This window comes from Emiliania huxleyi, assembly GCF_000372725.1.
Source record: "Emiliania huxleyi CCMP1516 chromosome Unknown EMIHUscaffold_21, whole genome shotgun sequence".
NCBI lineage: Eukaryota > Haptophyta > Isochrysidales > Noelaerhabdaceae > Emiliania > Emiliania huxleyi.
The window spans coordinates 836,162-856,578 of record NW_005200507.1 but is presented as its reverse complement, the minus strand read 5'-3'; the positions used below and the strand labels follow the sequence as shown (position 1 = coordinate 856,578).

The 20,417-nt window shown below is 66.1% G+C and overlaps 4 protein-coding genes across 4 annotated transcripts; 2 read left to right on the top strand and 2 right to left on the bottom strand.

The window, feature by feature from the left end:
• Positions 1–3,932: 3,932 nt before the first annotated feature.
• EMIHUDRAFT_50064 (hypothetical protein) lies at positions 3,933–4,115 on the top strand (the record flags this gene model as incomplete). The annotated part of the gene is made up of 1 exon (XM_005780923.1): positions 3,933–4,115. A coding segment is annotated over one exon (183 nt), but the record flags the coding sequence as incomplete, so codon positions are not given.
• A 1,973-nt stretch (positions 4,116–6,088) lies between these two features.
• Positions 6,089–9,130, bottom strand: EMIHUDRAFT_450026 (hypothetical protein; the record flags this gene model as incomplete). The annotated part of the gene is made up of 6 exons (XM_005780922.1): positions 8,027–9,130; positions 7,792–7,846; positions 7,333–7,632; positions 6,962–7,206; positions 6,176–6,290; positions 6,089–6,097 (listed from the first exon to the last, which is right to left on the bottom strand). Exons 1-6 carry the CDS (start codon positions 9,046–9,048, stop codon positions 6,089–6,091), a joined length of 1,746 nt encoding a protein of 581 aa, XP_005780979.1. The 5' UTR covers positions 9,049–9,130.
• A 3,751-nt stretch (positions 9,131–12,881) lies between these two features.
• On the top strand, positions 12,882–13,790 carry EMIHUDRAFT_100011 (hypothetical protein; the record flags this gene model as incomplete). The annotated part of the gene is made up of 1 exon (XM_005780921.1): positions 12,882–13,790. One exon carries the CDS (start codon positions 12,882–12,884, stop codon positions 13,788–13,790), a length of 909 nt encoding a protein of 302 aa, XP_005780978.1.
• Positions 13,791–15,183: 1,393 nt separating this feature from the next.
• On the bottom strand, positions 15,184–20,045 carry EMIHUDRAFT_463138 (hypothetical protein; the record flags this gene model as incomplete). Its single annotated transcript, XM_005780920.1, has 4 exons — positions 18,391–20,045; positions 17,112–17,251; positions 16,819–17,048; positions 15,184–15,245 (listed from the first exon to the last, which is right to left on the bottom strand). The coding sequence occupies exons 1-4, from the start codon at positions 19,939–19,941 to the stop codon at positions 15,184–15,186; spliced, it is 1,983 nt and encodes a 660-aa protein (XP_005780977.1). The 5' UTR covers positions 19,942–20,045.
• Between the last annotated feature and the right edge of the window lie 372 nt (positions 20,046–20,417).

Here is a 20,417-nt window from a genome sequence, read left to right as displayed (position 1 = left end):
AGGGACTGCGCCTCGCCCCCACTTGCCCTGACTGCACACAGCACAGAATTGCGTGCCCCGAAAACGGCGACACATAGCGGGGGACACTGCGCAACCGCAAGGAGAGGGTGCGAAGCCAAGATTGGGGTTCTAGGTGGTGGGACCAATGAGGGGGGGAGGGCGGGGGCCTGTGGGGGTGAAATGTTGCGCGGCGAATTCGAACCTACCCCCTCGCCGCGCCGATCCTCACGCGGAGGGTAAAGTAAAACCCAGTGGGAGAAAACCCCTCCGCGGTCGGCAGTCTTCAGAGTGGACCCCCCCCTCCCCAGCCTCCCCTGTTCGTCTCTCGCACCCCCCCCCCCCCCCGCTCCCCATCGGTGACTCGCGAAGGACACGGACATTCGGGGAGTGGGGTGGGGGGTCCCCCAGAGAGGGGGCTTTGGGGCCTTGTCGGGTCAATCTCCCCCCCAGAGGGGCCTCGTCGGGTCGATTTCTGGTCGATCTCATGTCGATCTTGGGTCGATCTCGGGTCTATCTCGGGTCTATCTCGGGTCTATCTCGGGTCGATCTCGGGTCGATCTCGGGTCGATCTCGGCCACCGCGGTCGAGTAGCCTAGGTGAGGAGGATGAGGCGAGATGAGGCGAGATGAGGCGAGATGAGGCGAGATGAGGCGAGATTAGACGATATGAGGCGAGATTTGGCGAGGTGCAGCGAGATATCGCGAGATGCAGCCAGCTCATGCCTGGGGGTAGTCAGCATAATGCCTGGAGGGATTCGGCTTGGTGCCTGGAGGGAGCCAGCTTGATGCCTGGAGGGAGCCAGCTTGATGCCTGGAGATGCCTGGAGGGAGTCCGCCGCTTGGTGCCTTGAGGGGTCAGCTTCTGGATCCGTTTGTTCCTCTCGGCGATGCCCAATGCGTGCGCCGGCGTGGGGAGTGTGCGCGCGCGTGTGTGAGATGTGGATTGTGGCAGGCCTGCTGCTGCTGCTGTGGGCAAGTGTGCTCTGTGTGCGGCGCTGCGCTCGCGTGCGGTGCGCGCGTGCTGTGCGCGTGTGCGTGTTGGAATCGCGCGTGAGTCTGCGTGTGCTGCGCGCGCGCCGGCGTGTGCTGTGCGCTGTGCTCTGCTGTGCGCCCTGTTTGTGTAGCTGTGAGGCGCAGCCTTGGCTGGCAGGGCTGCGCGGTGGGCTGCGGCGTGCTGCGGGTGGTCGTGCGCATGCCTGATGGTGTGCGGCGGCCGCGCAGCCCGCTCGACCGGGCCGTCGGCGGCCCAGGGGGCGAGCATGCCAATGCGCGCTGCATGTGAGGCTGCTGCGCGGCTGGCGCGCAAGTTTCCGTGCGGAGAGGGACGCGCGTATGTGTTCACGCTGCGGGCGCGGGCGGGCGCGGAGGGCGGCGCGGTCTGACCGCGGTTGTCGGACCTTAAGACAGCGTTGCAGATCCCTGGGCGAGGGTGGTGGATGAGGGCGGTCCGGCGGCGGAGCAACCACCTCCTCCCGACGTGTCGGCAGGCAGGATGTCATCCCCCGTGATCCAGACTGCCCCGTTGGAGGTAGGCCGCTCGTCTAGCCAATCAGCCTTAAGCGAGCGGCCTGGCCGTTGGAATGGCCTGAGACCGGTCCCCGTCGGGAGGACTGTTCTGACAGAGGAGATCTCCCACCGTCACCTCACCAGCGTCCCGGTGAGTACGGCGATCAGACCCCCTCCCGCGCCAGACATAGTCCTTGTGGTGGTCTTCCGGGAGAGGGGCGGGAGCGAGGGACCTTCTTAGTAAGCCGGCATGCAGGCGCATGCACGGCCGTTCAGAAATTTCCCCAGCCGTTGGAATGGCCCCGCTCCTGCCCCTCACGCCGGGTGGACAGGCAGGGGGGAGGTCAATGACCTGCCTAGTCGCCCGACATGCCAGGCATGCCGACCTTTCGGAGACCCCCCTCGTACACGTGTGCCGCTGGGATCAAGCCAGTACGCCCGAGGGCGACGGTCCCCCGGTAGTAGACGTTGGCGCCGAGGAGGGAGGAGTCGTCGAAGGACGGGTAGTCGTCGGTCATGCGGGGGGGGGAGGAGTCGGCGAGCAGCAGGGAGGAGAAATGCCTGAGAGGGTGGGGAGGGAGGCGTGAGGCGCGAGGTGAGGGGCGTGGGGGCGCGGGGCGCGGGGCGTGCGTGGGACGCGCGGCGTGAGGCGCAGGGCGTGAGGTGGGAGGCGCGGGGCGCTCGAGGTTGGGGCAGCGCAGGGCGTGTTTTGTGTGTCTCTGTATGTGTGTCTGTATGTGTGTGTGTGTGTGTGTGTGTGTGTGTTTGTTTGTGCGAGGGCAGGGCAGGGCAGGGCAGGGCGGCGGCGAGCGGCGAGCGGCGTCGGCGAGATCGGCGACGAAGAGAGGCGATGGTGACGTACACGGCGGCATTGTTCACGGCAGCAGCGCCGATGGCGGCCCCGCGCAGCGGCGGCGGCGCCCTGAGTGAGGCAGACTGCCCTGCACAGCCTGCTGGGAACGCTCCCGACGAGCGGCGCGCCATGAGGGCCCGCCGCGGGCGACGCGGGCGGCGAGCCGACCCGCGTGTCGCAGGCGTAGACAGCACTGGCGAAGCGAGACGGCCGGCGCCGGCCCCGGAGGCGGCTGCAGTAAGAGCAGCGAGGCAGAAGTCACTGTCCAAGGCGTACTGAGCAGGCTGCCATCGAGCAGCGCGCCATGCGGGCCTGCCGCCGGCGACGAGATTGGAGAGCCGACAGGCATCGAAGAGGTAGGTACTGAGGAGGGCCATCGCGCCCGAGGCGGTCCGCGCCGGCCCTGCAGGCCGTCTCAGAGAGCCTGGCGAGGCTGTACAGAATGCCAAGAGCATACTGGGCAGGCTGCCGTCGAGCGACGAGCCATGCTGGCTCGTCGCATCGAGGAGCCGATCGGAGCGTCGCAGAGGCTGCCGATCACTGCCGTTCGCCCTCGGGCACAGGGGTGGAAGGCAAGCTTCCTGGCGTTTCTGGCGAGCGTCCAGACGTCGCAGAGCATCCGGCAGGCGCGCAGCGACCCAAACTTTTGCTCACCGCACGGCCGTGCGAGCCGTCGGTCGGCGGCGATGGTCGGCGTCGGCGCGCGCCGCCCAACGCGGCGGCGGTGGGCGTCATGTGGCGGGCGTGTGGGACTAGCCATTGTGCGAATTTCGGACGTTCCCCTGTCATACACATGCACATGCACACGTACTTTTAGCTTACTGGGAGAAAAGAGAGGGGGGGTTGTGTTCTCTAGGCCCCTAAGGGCCCTACTGCATGTATGCATTAGTGGGGATGCGAATGTTGGACGGAGGGTGGACGCGTCCAGGGGGGGGGGGGGGTTCACCTTCGACCAAAAGCGTGACACTGCGGAGGGGCTATGAGGATAATAAAGAAGAGAGAAAGAAAACGCGCCCGAAAAGCCTTACTTACAACGGCGTGCAGCTACAAGCCGCCACACGGGGATTTAAGGAGGAAACTGGAAAGAGGGAGCTGTTAGCCGTACAAGGGGTGTACCTTTGAGTGCCCCGGTGCGAAATTTCCTTTTCCTGCTCCTGTGCACTAAGTGCCTCACCGTCCTCGCAGGAATTGCTTAGGCGGCTCCCGTGGTGTGCCTGTGTTAGTGCCAGTGCGCGCGCCAGTCCCCTGAATGTCGTGAATTCTTTGCGCAATTGGCGGCCGCGCGACCCGGGTCCAGTGTCGTAGCAGTGAGTCGGACCGGCCCAGCCACCTCTACATAAATTACGTCAGCAATGTCCGCCACACATGCACGCGTCGCAGCGCACGTCGCACTCGCCTGCCTCGTCACTGCTGCTGCGGCGTTCCGTCCGACTCCAAAGGTGATGGCAGTCACCTCGCTGCTGCAGCCTCGCAGTGCACACCTGTGTGCGCAGCACTATCCGGGCGGCTACCAGGAGCAGCACTACTCGCAGCAGGGCGGCTACGAGGATGGGTGGAGCCAGGCCGCACAGCCCGAGCCCAAGTATGTGCAAGCGGAGTACGACAACCTCGGGCATCAACCGGGAGAGCTCGGCTTCCGGGCGGGAGATGTGATTCAGGTGACGCAGCAGGGCGAAGACGGCGGTTGGTGGGAGGGCTTGCTCGACGGCCAGTACGGTTGGTTCCCCTCCACTTTCTGTGCGCCGTACTACTCGCATGAGGCTCAGAACCAGCAGCCACAGCAGCAGGACTACAGCTATTTGCGGCGCCCGCGGCCGGTCGAGCACGACGTCTACGATCCGAGGAGTGCGACACAGACGTATGAGCAATGGCTCCAGCGGGCCCACTGATTGGGCATAATTAGTGACCGTGTGTTGTCCGCACGTCTGTTGATATTCGGAGCCGCGGCTCTTGTACTGTCCTGGCGTTGGCTCTGCGCTGGAGTCACGAGACCTTGCGCCGTCTCTCATATATTACTCTTTTCTCTCTGAAACGAAGTGTCGTCCCTGCATCGGCGTTGCCGGCCTTCGAACTTTGCACGTCGCAGCGGCACATGAGCCTGCGATGAGGTGCTGAGGTTAGAGGTGTGGATGCTGAGTTGACGGAAATCGGCGGGACGCGACCCACCTCGCCACAGACGGTGTCCCGCGCCTCGCCGCTATCACGGGGGCACGGCCACGGCTATGGGTCGTGTCCCCGCGGCTAGTGAATCCGACCAGCGCTCTACGCTCGTCGGCGGCGGCTCTTCCTCCAACTGCGCCGCGCTCGGCGAACCTCGACAGCGCCTTCGGTGCCTCGTGGCATGCAGCTCTTTGCGACAGAAGCCTGGAGAGCAGCTCCTCTGCTGCTCACACGCTCTGCACAGTTGGCACAGCCTACTGTGCGGCTGCCACAGCTGTCACAGCGATGGGCTCGCCCTCACTGGCCCTCAGTCACTTGTGCTGCGGCTTGTGTGAGCGACACTGCTCGGCGACTGCCGGCACACTGTGAGACCATGGGTGTGAGGTCAAACCACGCTACCAGCGCTTGGTCACATCGGCCCTGAGGTCAGATCCTTCTACTCTGTTGATGACAACACTTGTCTACTCGCTGGAGCCGAGCAGGAGGGCCCGGCGCACAACCCCTGGTCAACTCACCCTCCACACCCCGTAATGGTGACGCCCAGCGAGGGGCGTGCCTCTCCACCGACGGTGGCGTGGAGCACTAGAGGTCTGGAGTTTCTGACTCAGTCACTGGAGTGTGGGAGAGAGCACCACTTGGACGGCCTCGGCGTCTTTGGAGCGAGTGACTGCAGTCTGGGCCAGAGTTGCGGCGCTGGCTGTGGTCTGTGGACAGCACTGAGCAGTGGAGAGCGTGACCGTCGCGCACCGTCCGCGTGAGTGCCCAGAGCCAGAGCTAGCGCCAGAGACGAGTGCGGGGGGTGTCATTCTTATCACAAGACATTACTACTCTTATTTAGTCTCTGATCAAGTCATCAATATCGGGCTGCGGGCTAGAGAGCCCTGCCTGACCCTTCTTGGGAGGTGCGCGTTCGCACGACCACGAGGGAGGGGGCCATAAAGTAAACAACACAGGTCTCGCCGAGGGTTAGTCTCGGAGCGCCCTCCCCAAAACCCATCGCTACGTCTACGACGCACTTTTTTGAGGACTGAGGACTGAGGACTGAGGCCTGAAGCGGGTATACGGGATACGGCTCCGACGGCGACGCGTGAGACGTCGCGTCGTGACAGCGTCACGCTCGACTTGTTGCAAAAAGCCTGTGGTGCAAACCCCCCCTAAAACCAGCTAAAACTACCAAAAACCCTGTCACGGCCAGCTCGGCACTATCTACTCAAAAAAGTGACGTAGAGCACCCACTTTTTCAGCGTTCCGCGCACACACAAGGTCCGCCTGCGTGCGGCGCCAGCTTCCCAGGGCCATGCATCCTAGCTGTCGCCACCGAAGGCGACTCGACGTCGCTGAGATCGGAGATCAAGCTCTGACAGGTCACACGTCGCTCCTTTGACGCCGACGTGACTCACCCGTGCAGAGCGCACCAGGACACAGTCTCGACGCGCTCGGTACGACGCCTGCGACCCGTCTCGGGTCAGGTGGCACGACGCTCATCGCGCCTGCCAGCGCTGCCGTGCAGGCTGCCACGACGAGGTCGAGCACGCTTCTATACGCTCGCCGAGCCTTCCTTTCCATCCCATTAGGCAGCCTGGGAACGGTGGCGGTCAGAGGCAAAGACTACGAGGGGGGTGGTGGAACCACATGTCACGGCTACTGCCGGCTCGACCCCACGATAGCCTCCGAAGGCTGACTTTGAGGCACCCTCATCGGACGATGTCGACGAGTTGGGTCGCTCTCGCGGTAGCCAGGTAGCCCCCCATACTAGTAGCACCAGCCATGGCCTCAGGGAGCGCGGGCGAGGGCGCTGGGAGCAACACGGACAAAAAGACATCAAAAGTGGTCGATGAGGCATATGACGAGATGTTCACACCACCCGTATTTGCAACTAGTCGCTCACGGGGCGACGATGTGTATATACTCTTTTTTGGTTTCTCGGTTTTCTTGTGTGGATATACTCAAGCAAGAGGTTCATTCATCAACGGATCATACGGGCACGACGGGTAGTGCACATGTGAGTCACTGGGGATATCGCGCGGCAACACAGGGTCTGATATAGATGTGTGTTGTGGGCCGAGAGCGCCAGAGACGGCTAGACTAATGGAAGCAGAGGCCCGACATGCAGGGGGCTTCGCAGCACTGGGACTGGACTGTGTACAGGAAATCAACATCGCGGTGGCGCGGGTGCAAGCGGAGGAGTGGGGCGGGCGGCACGCGCGCGGAAACAGAGTTCGGCATGCAGACGCGAGGAGAGGCGAGAGAGCAAGCATGGTGGGCGGCACCGGGGCGGCGCCTCCTTCCTAAGGAGGCGGGTCTTTCCCCGGGCGCCATCACATTGGCGCGCGGGCGCCATCACGTTGGCGCGCGGCAGCGAATCAGAGGGCGGACTCCACGAGGGCGGGCGGAGGGGGAGGGGGACGGGGCGGAGGGAGGGGGCACCTAGGCCGCGCCGCACCCGCCCGCAGAGCGGCTGCCGCGCAAGTAGCAGGCGAGGCGCGCCTTGTAGCAGTCGAGGAAGGCGGCCTCGCGCTGCGCGGCCGCCGCCGCCTCCTCGGTGGACGGCCGCTTCTGGCCTCGCCGCTCGCAGCGCAGGACCGCCTTTCCCGAGCCGCCGCTCGCCGCCTCGCGCGGGAAAGTGGCGCCTCCGCACTCCCACGCGATGCGGCGGTCCGCCTCCGCCTCCGCCTCGCGGACGAGGACCTGGAGCGCCGTCAGCGGCGGCTTCGAGTCGAGGCCGATCCCGTCCGGGCCCGGGGCGGTGGCGGCGGCGGTGCCGCCCTCGGCGGTGCCGCCCTCCGGCGACGCCTCTGCCGGCGGCTCGCAAACGATGTCCGCCATCTCGCCGAGGGAGAGGCCGGCGGCGGCTCCTTGCTGGAGGAGCGCGGTGCCGACGCGCAGGGTGCGGATCGACCCGTCCGAGACGCCGCTCTCGCGGCGCGAGGCGAGCAGCGCCGCGTCGGCGTCGGCGTCGATGCGGGCGATGTGCTCCTGCACCTCTGGCGCGAGGGGCGCCCGCGCCTGCGGCCAGTGGCGCCACTCGAGGTTGGGCACGACGGAGCGGAGCGAAGTGGGCAGGCAGAAGCCGTGGTCGATCGGCACGAGCCGCATCACCGCGCCGCGCGGCACCTCCGCCGAGGCCGGCGCGCCGAGCGATGCGCCGAGCGACGGCGCGGAGAGCGGCGTCGAGAGCGCCGCCGAGCCAAACGCGCCCGCGGGCGCCGCCGCGCCGCAGGGGGAGGGGGCGCGCGGGTTGGCGGGCCGCGCCGCGACGGGGGACGGGAAGACGATCGAGCGGTGCGCGGCCGTCTCCCCGAGGGAGAGCGCCGGCATGGGCAGCTGGCTCGGCACGGGCGGCAGGCCGGCCGGGGAGGCGGCCGGAGGCAGGTAGCTCATTGGCGAGCGGGACGCTGGAGGGGCTGCCGAGGAGGGGAGGAGCATCGGCGAGGCGGCGGGGGTGCCGCCGGGGGTGCCGCGCCCCGAGTGGCCCGGCGTCGACGGCTCCGAGCGCGGCGAGCGGCACGATCCGCAGCACGAGCTCGCCGTCGGCGTGAGCGCGTCTGCGGCGGCGGTCGAGGTGCGCTGGACGAGGATGTTGCCCCCGTGCCGGTCGGCGTTGAGGAGCCAGAGGTCGAGACAAGCGATGCGCTGCACCTCGAGCGTCGGGAAGAGCGAGTGCGAAAAGTCGTCCGCCGGCCCGTCGTGCGGCACGTACCGCTGCAGCGAGCCCGCCTTGTCCTTGCGCGCGCGGAACGGCGACGCCTGCGCCTCGCCGTAGGAGGCGCCCTCGCCGGTGGAGGCGTCGAAGAAGGAGGTGTGCTCGGTGCGCACGCAGGCGGTGGCCGGCACGCGGCAGAAGTGGCGCGACCGCTCCGTCGCGTCGAGCGTGTAGGCGAGGTGCTCGTTGAGCGCCGCGTCCCCGATCCGGATGCCGGGGCACATCCCCTCCTCCCCGATGTTGGCGATGAAGGTTTGCTGCGCGCCCTTGGGGTTGTTGGGGCCGCAGGGCTCCTCGTCGCGCGGCTTGAAGAGCGAGATGGGCAGCCGCGAGCCCCACGGCGACTCGATGATGTACGTCCCCCCGAGTCCGTCGTCCACGAGCGAAGGGCGGCAGCCGGCGTCGAGCGCGGCGCAAGACTCGTTCACCAGTCGGAGGATGTGCGCGTCGCGGCCGGCGCCGATCGGCTCGAGCTTGGGGCTGGCGCGGTGCGCCGAGAGGACAAACTTGGACCGCCAGCTCGCCGCCGTCGATGGCGGCGTCAGGGCTTGCAGGCCGGGCGAGGTGATTGTTGTGGCGGGCGACACAGGCGCGGAGATGGTGCGCTGGAGGGGGAGGGCCGGCATGAGATCGTCAACGCTGATGGAGCGCCCCCTGCGCTGCACCTCCATGCCCGCGTGCATCTCTCCGATCGCCAGGTCGGGCGGCTCGAGTTCGCCCAGGCTCTCCGCATCGCGCGAGCGGCGCCACGCGGAGAGCGGAAGGATGGGGGGCGGGCGGGGGTTGGCGTTGCGCCCCATGATCCCGTTTGAACCCCACGGATGCATCCGCCCGACGGGCGCCGCGCCGCGCACCGCCGGCGCAGCCTTTGAATAGCAAGCTTCCGACAAGGACACCGATTTCTGCTCACCCAAACGCTGCACCGCGAGGTGCAACCAGCGCGCTGTGAATTATTTTTTCCGACAGCTGGCCAGCATCGGTGGGTCTTCTGATAAATGCAGTATGGAAGATACAAAGAGACGGAGGAGCAACGAGCGCCCTGGCGTGAGCCGAAGACACTCCCTCCGTAGACACTGATCACACACGGGTGGGACAGGGTGGGTCACAACAACGAGGCACGAGAGCGTGCACGACAGAGCGACAACGCAGCGCACTGCCGTCCAGTCGGCGAAGGGACGGCTGCTGCGCAAAGTGATCAGTTCTAATGAATGTACCGGGGCCCAACGGATAGATGAATCCGGGGCACCCTCCGCTCGAATCCCTGGCCGGGGGTTCGAGGTGGCCCCCACCCTGGGGCCTCCCATCAAAGGGACTGCGGCAGAAGACGCCCAATCTTGCACAAGTGCAAGAACCATACGTCTTCTGATAAATGCAGTATGGAAGATACAAAGAGACGGAGGAGCAACGAGCGCCCTGGCGTGAGCCGAAGACACTCCCAACTGCGCTCCGTCACCGGTGTCGCGGTCTCCCCCACTGAGGACGATCTGCGGGGGGGAGTCGCGCCGCCGGCATGTATCTGTGCAACTGTGTTTTTGCCTTGTCCCGTTTGATGGAGCAAAGTCACGGGCCGCCCGCGCTTGAAGGCGGTCGCGCCAGGCGCGGGCGGCACTAGTTGCCGGCGATCCGCTTGGGCAGCGCCCACGCTTGCCTCTGGCTGGGTCTCCATAGGTCGCGCGGCCCGAATGCTCGAATTGAACGTCTCGCAAGCTGGCGTCGCTCGCGTAGCTGTGGCAGGGCGATCCTCCCCCCGGATGAGGGAGATCTCTAGCCTCCTAACGAGGTTGCCCTCCGGCTGGCTGTTGCCGACAGCAGTTAACACCTCCGCAGTTGCGTCGGTCGCGCCACAGGTAGAGACGTTGAGCTCGACAAAGTCTTGGTAGTTGTTTCGGGCCATCAGTCCGACAGGAGAGGGCCAGCGGTCGCCTCCTCGAGCTGCCCATGCCTTCGCCGGTTTGGAGTATCGTCGCCGCCACCACCATGTGCGCCCAGGAAAAGGAGGGCTCCCCACTGAGGACGGTCTGCGGGGGGAGCCGAGTCGCTAGGAACGACCTACGCCCGTGAGCCCCCTCGCCCGGGGCGCGGCTCCGTCCATGACGTTAAGGAAGGAGATGCCGCCACAGGTGGCCAGTCTGGAGGCCCACGCCACCAGGCCGAGCGCCAACTTGAGAGACGCCACCGATTGGTTGTTCGCGATGCGCGTCTCGATCTTCCCCAGCGCGGTCGTGCCGCGCGCGCAGAAGTAGTCGAACTTCGCGCTGGCGGGCTGTGCGTGTCGCAGCAGGGCGCGGTGCTCCTGCCCGCTCTCCTCCAGTTGCTGCTTGAGCACCTCCGACGCTAGGTCGAGGTGCGCCTCGAGCTCGGTACCCTCCTTGTACGCGCCTTGGTCGATGAAGTCGATGATCACGCCCAGCAACGAGTGGAAGGTGTGGTGGGTACTGCTCGGGTTCGCATTGAAGCCGCGAGCGGTGAAGAAGGGGGCCCAGAAGGCTTGGACCCGGCGGAGCACGTGAGCGTCGCGAAACTGCGCCGACACCGCCACGGCCTCGACCATGTGCCCCTTCTTGTTTGCCTTGAGCGCCGCGGGCTCGCTCGCGCCTCCCGGGGCGTTGTAGAGGTCGACCGACGCGTAGTGGCCCCGTAGCATCAGCTCGTGCTTGGGCATCAGCGGCGGGTCGGCGAAGCGAGTAAGCGATGTGGTCTTGGCGGCGACGCGCTGCGCGTGCATCAGCCTCTCGGTCTCCCCCAAGGAAAAGTCCTCCAGGCCGGGCGGGACGCTGCCATTCTCCATCGCGACGACCGACCCGAGGTAGCGTCCGAGATGGTGGCGCACTCCTTGGATCACGCCGAAGATCTCGTGCTTGGTGGCAAGCGCGGCCTCCTGGAAGATCACGTAGCGCTGCAGGATCATCGAACCGCTCAGGAACACCTCCTTGATAACCTCCAGCGGGCCAGTCGGGGTGGAGAGGTCGATGCTGCCAATCTTGCGGACCGCGTCCTGGAAGGGGGCGCTGTGGATGGCCTCTCGGAGTGAGTTGTCCGGAAGGCCAGCCGGCGTGCGGTCGAACTTGCCCAACGCCGAGTCCTCGGAGTCGCCTGTCGAAGTCATGACTGGCGCCTTCCTCGAGGGCTCGAGCGATTCGTGAAGCTTGCGCAACCCCGCCAGGATCGAAGCGAACGGCTTGCCGTTGGTCAGCGCGTGTTGGTAGGTGGGTAGCCGCGCGTGAAGCTGAGCATCCAGATCAGTCAGGAGCAGGTCCATAGGACGCCGATCCGTCGGAAAGTAGAGCGAGACGAGCTGCCGGTAGGCTTCATAAACGACCGACGGGGGCGTTGGCCGAGGCAGCGCACGGAGCAGGGAGTCGAGCGTCGGCGCCTTGGCTGCAATAGCGCGCGAGCAACGCTGCTCGGCCACTCGGTCGCGCGCCACGGTGGTCCCGCCCACATACTCGGCGCGAGTCTCAACCTCCGCAGAGTAGTTCTGAAAAGAGTTGGTCCTCAGGCAGGCCGGGAAACTCGAGCGGGTAGTCTTCAGCATGCTGAGCACATGCCGAGCGAGCAGGGAGGGGTGCCCATCGCTCGCTCGCGGAGTGATGTGACCAGCGGCGGCGGCGAGCGATGCAGCCCCCACGACGGCGCTCCCCATGGGATCGACGCGCGCTGCCGCCGTGAAGACGGGCCCCAAGCAGCGGGTCATGTCAGACAGGGCTGCGAACGGGACGTCGGCCGTAGGGTCGCAAAGAGCCCCGACTGTCGCGTACTGCAAGAAGTCGACGGCCTTTGCTTCTGCAGATGGCGCTGGTCCCAAGGGTGTGATCGCCTCAGAGTACCCCAAATCGCCCCACTGCAGATAGAGCTCGGGCACCGGGATTTGGCGGGAGTGCAGAGCCTGGATGCACACCGTACGGAACGCATCCTCATCCACGTGCACCGTGCTGAAAACGCCGAGGTCGGACAAGGCGCCGAGGATGCGGCGCCAAGCCGCGGCCAATACGGCCAGCCGCAAGACGCTGAGCCTGTCAAAGTGGGTGGCCACAGCGGGCTCGGGCTCACTGAAGGGGAGCAGCGCACTGATGGCGACCCACTGCGGAATCTGGACCCACGACGGTTGCATCCCCGGAGGAGGAGGGGGCAGCTGGAGGAAGGCCGGATTGCCCACCACAGACCACGGAATGAAGCGCAGGGTAGAGCCCACCACTGTTGAGTCGACGGGTATCACCAGTGGCTTTGCGGGATCGGGGTGCTGCTCGGCCGGAATGCTGAGCTCGGCGGCAGTGAGGTCTGGCATCGCAGCGCCGGTCGTCTCGTCGAGGGCTACCTCTCGACTCTACTCCCGTGTCACAACAACGAGGCACGAGAGCGTGCACGACAGAGCGACAACGCAGCGCACTGCCGTCCAGTCGGCGAAGGGACGGCTGCTGCGCAAAGTGATCAGTTCTAATGAATGTACCGGGGCCCAACGGATAGATGAATCCGGGGCACCCTCCGCTCGAATCCCTGGCCGGGGGTTCGAGGTGGCCCCCACCCTGGGGCCTCCCATCAAAGGGACTGCGGCAGAAGACGCCCAATCTTGCACAAGTGCAAGAACCATACTGCGCAGAGAGCGGGGTCCCCCACCCGGGATCCCACCTCCAGTGGCGCTTCGAACGTGCTCGCAGCAGAGATGCGTGCCTCAACCACGCTTCTTCTGCTTTCCCTCGCCGCCGCAGGCGGCCTGACACTCGCGCCTCCTCGCGCAGCGGCGCTCCGCCGACCCGCCGCCGCGCTCGCCGCGCCCTCGCAGCTGCGGGCGGCCGCTCCGGTCGCGATGCGGGCGCCTGCCGGCGGCGACGGGCAATTAGCCCGGATTGGCACCGCCTCCGCCTCCGCGGCGGCGTGGCTGCTGGTGGCCGCCGCCCGCACGCTCGCCGCCTCCACCGGCGTTCCCGTCCGCTCCGCGCCCGTCGACGTCGTTAAGTGGGGCGTCGGCGTCGGCGGCGCCCTCGCCGGAGCGGCGTACGTCCTCGCCTCGCGCTCCTCGCGCAAGTCCAAGCAGGCCGCGGCGGTGGAGCCCCCCGCCGCGCAGCCCGAGCTCGACGCCGACGTCGAGATGCTCAACAGCCTGCAGGCCCGCATGCGCTCTCTGTACGACGAGCCTGCGGAGGACGAGCCGCCAGCAGAGACGATCTCCTCGGGCGGCACCGCGCTGCTCGAGCGGCCGGACAAGGAGGAGGCGGCGCCGGCGGAGGAGGAGCCCCTGCCCGAGGTGGACGAGGCCTTCCTCGCCGACGACTCCCTCGTCCTCGGCGACCTCGCGCGCCGCATGCGCGAGATCGCCGACGCGCCGCCGCCTGCGCCGCCCGCGCCTGCCGACGACTTTGGCTCCGGAGGCACGGCGCTGCTCGAGCCGCCGCGGTCGGAGGAGGCGCGGTTCGACGCCGACGCGCCGCCGCCCACCTTCCCGGACGGCTTCCCGCTCCGCGACTTCGACAGCGACGCGCCGCTCGACGCGCCCGCCGACCCCGCCGACCGGCTGGCAAAGCCGTCCGACGACGAGATCGCGATGCTCAAGCGGATGATGGGGGAGGCGTAGGGCGGCGGCAGCCGTGCCGGCGCGGCCCGGAGGGGGCATCGGATCTCTGCCCAACACGGCAGAAACGGGCGGCGCCATGGCGCGCATGTCACCTTTGAGCTATCGTCGCCTATCGAGGCGGTGTCCTCTCTTTCTGTGTCGATCGAGCACGCATCTCACAGGATTGATGATCACATGGATTGCGATGGAAAACGAGGAGAGCACACACACCACATAGTGCCGTGCGACAAACGCTAGACCGCGCCGGCGGTGTGCGAGGACCGGCCGTGACCCCCCCCGGCGCACACCGGGGCTCCGCCGCCTCGAGGGTGCGCGCGCTGCCAATATCGTTTGAGCTTTGGTGCGAACGAAGAGACTAGAGAGAGAATTTTTACGTGCGAGAGAGAGAAACCCACGCGCCATGGCGGTGCCGGTGGACGTGTATGGCTTTATTCGGTTTTTTGCCGAGGGTATATGTGGTGTTTATGGAGGTGTTATGAGGTGTGTAATATAGGGTTAGCCGGAGACGACTTTCTGGACGGCACGCCGGGACGCTGGGAACTTTCTTCATACGAACCGGGGACATTCACCACCTACTGGACTCTGTTTAATGATAGTAGAGTTTGAGTTCTGTGACTTTGATGTGCTAACAATATTTTCGCAGGGTGGCCCGGCTCCTCGGAAGAGTTGCCCCCCGACCGGTACTCGAGTACATCACACCCAACGCGGCCAAGGCGGCCCGCTGAGGGGGCAAATCTCCCCCCCCCCCCCCCCCAAATGCATACCTCTCTTACGCCTAGTTTTCTTCATGCATCATGGGCCTCAGATCGCCCGACCGCGGTCGGTCCGGTGCTCCGTCAGGGGCGGCGACCCCCCCATCTACAGATGATATGCGCATCCTAGATGCCAAACGCCATCTAGGATGCGTTTTCCATCTAAGGACGGTTCTCCGAGAAGATTTAATCATCTTTAGATGGTGCCCCGCGTCTTTTGATAGCCCGTGACATCTCAGATACTGCAGTCGTCTTCAGACGCACAAGCGTGCCGAGATGATACCCTCATCTTGGGTTAGTCCATGCATCCCAGGATGCAATGTGGCATCTGAGGATGCGCAAAATGCATCTCTTCAGCGAGGACCATGAGCGCGTTATCGGGTTTTTTCCAATATTTTCGATCGACAGTGTCGGAGTTTTGCCGAACCCGAAGCCGAATTAAAAACCAGTCTTACATAGACAATCGCAACCGTCCATGCAGTAAAGTCAGCATCAGCACAAGGGCTATAAGAAAGTGCCCCCCACCATCACTCACTGGCTCCCAGTTCCATCACCATCAGTAGTAGTTGTGCTTCACGCTTTCCCGCACCAAGTGGCGGAGCGAATGCACGGCGTTGCGCAGGCAGTGGATTGCAAATCCTCTATCCCCAGGCCGAATTTGGGTCGCACCAAGTGGCCCCGTACGCGATGCCACATCGGGAGCCTATACGGTGAGCACGCCAGCCTCAGGGCGGGAGGACTGTATTGTGCACTGTCTTCAGACCTTCAGAGCACCGCGTGAAAACGAGGGGGGCGGATACAGTGAATACGGCTGAATACGGCCGAATGCGGCTGAAGATGTGTCCTCTCGCGCGCTAGTTGGAGCGAATGCACGGCGTTGCGCAGGAATCATAGACGCATACCTGAAGACGTAGAGGTCAGCACGCAATCATAGTACGCGAACCTGCAGTCGTCAACTTTCCCGGTGTATGAACAACCCTTGTTTTCGCTGACGGCCGCAGCAGGCATGTAAGGGCCGCAGCAGGCATGTAAGAATTTGCACAGGTGTCGACCGGCACAAACTGGCAGTCGGAGACTGAACGAGTGTTGCGACAGAGCGGACATGAGCGGCCGGTTCCGGTGTTAGAGGATCGTAACAGCAGTGTCTTGCCGACCAGAGCGAGTTGCACATGGTGAAGGCAGCCACTGTCGGGGCCGGAGTCGGCGCAGGGGTGGGGCGCGGAGTCGGCGCGGGAGTTGGAACCGAGTCGGTGCCCTCGGCGCTGTCTGGGATGCCGTCGCCGTCCGAGTCGGGATCCTCCGCATCAGACAGGCCGTCGCTGTCTTTGTCGGCGGTGTTGGACTCCTTGGCGTCGGGGATGCCGTCGCTGTCAGCGTCGGCGGCGCCCTCCTCAGCGTCGGGCTTGCCGTCGCCGTCCGAGTCGGGGTCGAGGTTGTCGGGGATGCCGTCGCTGTCCGAGTCGACCGTACCCTCTTGGGCGTCCGGGACGCTGTCGTTGTCCGAGTCGGGGTCCTTGATGTCGGGGATGCCGTCGCTGTCCGAGTCGACCGTACCCTCTTGGGCGTCCGGGACGCTGTCGTTGTCCGAGTCGGGGTCCTTGATGTCGGGGATGCCGTCGCTGTCCGAGTCGGCCGTCCCCTCTTGGGTGTCCGGGATGCCGTCGTTGTCCGAGTCGGGGTCCTTGATGTCGGGGATGCCGTCGCTGTCCGAGTCGGCCGTCCCCTCTTGGGTGTCCGGGATGCCGTCGTTGTCCGAGTCGGGGTCCTTGATGTCGGGCTTGCTGTCGCTGTCCGAGTCGGCCGCCCCCTCCTCGGCGTCCGGTATGCCATCACTGTCACAATCACTCTTGTGCTCTGACAGTCGCCGCGACGGACGGCCAGAGGAAGCCTCGGCGCTAGGGCCGATCGCAATGCCGGTCTCGCTCGATGCCTCGTCCACACAGCTGATGCCTCGCCGGCAGGCAGAAGCAGCCCACCCGCCGCAGCGGCTGCGGGACGCTTGCTGTAAAAGCGGGAGAAGGCAAACTCGACGGCGTCCCCAGAGGGCACCTCGTACATCTCGGCGGAGGCCTCGATGGCCCCATGGTCAGGTCGCGCTTGTCTGTATCCAGGGCCGGGCGTGAACGCGAGAGCCTCTCATGGGTCGCTGCGAGGAGAGGGATGCCATTGTGCGGCCCTTGTCTCGAAAAGCTCTGCCCGACGAGCCCTGCGAGGTACGGTAATTTCTATGGGAAACGGGCTGTGCGAAGGGACGCCCACGAAGTGGGTGGGCGCACCATGAGTCTGCCCGGGCGCAAGCATCATGCTGCCGACCGTGCGCAACGAGACGTCGAGGCGGTGCGTCGGGCCGGCCAGGTGGTCGTACACGTAGTTACCGCGCACCGTCGACTGCCACTCCGGCGTCTGGATGATCATGTTGCCGCACGAGAAGGACCTCATTGGGCCGAGGAAGAAGGCCAGCTTGCCACAGAAGCCGGTGAGCATGTTGAAGCCGGTGTTGAAGTCGCTATGGAACGGATGACGCGTTAGAAGCTGGTGTCGGGCCGCTGGCCGTTATGGCAGCTCGCACTTGAGCTCGTTCGCCCAGAATGTAGCGTGCACGAGCTCTCCCTCCTTGCCTTTCCGCCCCGTCTCGGCCACAACGTGCACCTCGGTGATGAAGGAGCCGTCCACCGTCAGCGCGCCCTTGCGCAGCTTGAAGGTGGCGTCCTGCGACGGGAAGGGCGGTTGGGCAGGAGGAGACGCCACGCGCGGTCAGGGGCTTGCGGGGGCGCCTCGGTCTTGATGTTGATCGCAAAGCCCGGAGCAGAGTGGAAGCAGTATAGCAGCCTGTGCCGGACAGCAGGGTACGAGTCAGCTGCGGGCTGTGGGCGGGACGCGCGCCCCAAAGTAGGCGCTCTCGCCCGTTGCGGCCGCGAAAGTCAGCGCGTCCACCGTGTGCGAAGGAGAAGTGGGGGTCCTTGACGGCGTCCGTGGCGTCGTCGTGGACTTCAAACCCGGAAAAGCAAGGCACCCACTGGGCGCGCCGTCGTTGGTGGCCGGGCTGCTTGAACGGGACGACGGCATACTCTCAGACGGGTCTTGCGCTCGATCGGTCGCTTCGAGCCGCCCCTCCAGCTCCAGAATCTTGGCAGCCAGCTTGCGACGGTCAGACTCCTGCTTGCGACGGTCAGACTCCTGCTTGCGACGGTCAGGAGTGCCAACAGGGTCAAACGCATGCCGAGGGGAGGCGACGCCGACCCTTGCTTATGAGGGACGGGGCCGATTCGCGCAGCGCCGATTAGTTAGTTAGTTGCGGGATTTGAACAGTCGTGCCCGAAGTGTCGGTGATACACGAGATCGGAGATCGCAGGTTGACTAGTCCCCACCCGGCTACCCCTCTGACTATTGCATTCTGTCTGTGGTGATGCCTTTCCCTGAGAACGCACACAACGCCTCGTGTGTAATGCCCCGTGTGTTCCGCGAGTGCGTGTGCCCCGTCGTCCGTGCTAGGACGTGTGTAACACTGACTGACTGACTTTTCAGCCATGCTCTTCAACTGGGTGCGCGCCAAAGTGCAAAGAAACACTAGGGCAAAGTCCAAAGAAAAAATAAAAAAAGAGGAAAACTCGCTCTCACAGCATGAGACGTCCGACGACGCGGGGGATCCGAGAGCCCGTCGTGTACGAGGAGAACTTTGTCGTGTAAGTGTCTATATTTACGACACACGGACGACGGTACACGCCGTGGCGCGCCGGCAGAGGTATTACACCCACCCACGTAACGCTCTCTACGGCTCCGACCTACGTACCGTCTGTGTCGCTCTCTCCATCGCCGCGCCGCTTGCCACCGGCGCCGCTCAGCAGGACTGTCCACAGTAGCAGCCCCAGGGCGATCAGCCCGAACGGGGGCGGGGGCGGCGGCGGCGGCGGCGGCCGCAGCACGGGCGGCTGGGAGCGCGGCGTGGGCTTTGGCTGCTGCATGGCGAAGCACGTGTAGGCTCTCGCCGCGGCGTCCGTCGCCCCGGCGCGCTGGAGCGCCGTCGTTCTGTAGAGGACGCAGCGCGGCAGGCCCGCGTCGCGACAGCCTCCGTGCGGGCTGAGCGGGTCCGCAGCCCAGGCGAAGGCGACGCAGACGTCGGCGGCGCGGCAGCGCGCAAAGCAAGCGGCCTGGGCCTCGCAGGATTGCGCCGTGTCGAACGAGTTAGGGACGTCGCCCGCCTCTCGGCAGTAGCCCGTCCCGATCGCGCGGGCGATGCGCGGCGCGGGAGGCGGCGGAGGAGCTGGCGGCGGCGGCGGCGGCAAGGGCGGCTGGGGCGGCCGTGGCGGCGGCGGCGGCGAAGGCGAAGGCGGGGGGCGAGGCGGCGGGCGCGGTGGCGGCGGCGGTGGCAGCGGTGAAGGCGGGGGGCGAGGCGGCGGCGGTGGCGGGTGTGGCCGCGGCGGCGGGGAGGGAGAGGGAGAGGGCGGAGGCGGCGAGGGCGGCGGCGGAGGCTGCGGGGGTGGTGGCTCTGGCGGCGGCGGCGGCGGGAGCGGCGGTGGCAGTCTAGGCGGTGGCAGCAGCGGCGGCGGCGGCGGCGGCGGCGGCGGCGGCGGCGGCGGTCGCGGCGGCGGTTGCGGCGGGCGGGGCGGAGGCGGCCGAGGCGGCGGCGGTGGCTGCGTCGGCGGGCGCGGAGGGGCCGGAGGCAGAGGTGGCGTCGGCGGCAGCGGTGGCCTGGGCGGCTGCGGCGGCGAGAGCGGCGGCGAGAGCGGTGGGGCTGGCAGCGACGGCGGCGCGCCGGAAGCGGCGGCGGCGAGCGCTGCGAATCGCCTCGCCTCAGCGGCGCCGACGCCGCCGTCGCGGCGCGTCCGCCTGACGGCCTGGTAGACGCCCGCGAGGGCCATACAGCCCGCGAGCGCCGCGAACAGCAGAGGGAGGAGGCGCCGGAGCCGGTCTACGGCGCCCGTCCTCGGCGCCTCGGCGCGAGGCGTCATCGCTCTCGACCGAGGCGGGCTCTCCGCCTCAATCTGAGCGACGGCAGAGTTGAGCCAGTGCTGCTGCACCACCACGGACTCGCCTGGCCGCGCGAGGCCGCACCAGCGCTTCGCCCACACGCGGAGCCGGAGGGGCAGCTTGGGATCGGCTGCGGCAGCGGGCGGCAGCACGAGGCGAGCGCGGTCGGCCCTAACTCGCGCCATCCTTTGCTTGACGGCAAACGCTTTGAGGCTCGACGAGGCGGAGCGCGCTCGGGCCACTCGGGCTGCCGTTTGCACGGACGGGAGGTAGGCGTCATCGTCATCGTCCTCGAGGCGGGCGTGTCCGACAACCGCGATCTCCGAGTCGTCCTCCGACTCAGAGCTGCTGGCGATGCGAGCGTGCTGGGGCGACGGCTCGCCAAACTCCTCTGCAGCGTGTTTGGTGCTGATCACGAGACTTGTCTGCATGGAGGTCGAGTCCACGTCAGTGCTCCTCAGCTTGGTCGCTGCGGCCTGGCGGTGAAAACAGCTTGGTTACTGCGGCCAGGCAGTGAAAACAGCATACCACCTTTCGACCGTAGCCGGACCTGTGGCGTCGATGAAGAAACCTAGTAGTAGGTCTGCCGGTCGGGTTGCTGCCCTAATCCCACCAGGGGTTGACTGCTCTATTTATTTATTTAGAAGTACTCTTGAGGGAAACATTGGACCGTCAGGCCCCGGGGACTGGCCAGCCCGACTAACACAACCTTCAGGAACACCATTTTGCGGTCCTGAGCGGCCGTCTTGGAGCAGAAGCTTCCCTGCCTCCTTAGCCATGTTGCGGTGCCCTCGCGCCATCTGGTCCACGCACTGCTCGCAAGTAAAGCGTCTTCACAGGTCGGCAGATACGCCTCACCTTCGAAAGGGTGGCTCGTGGCTGCCTACCCCAAAGCCCAGCCCGGGGC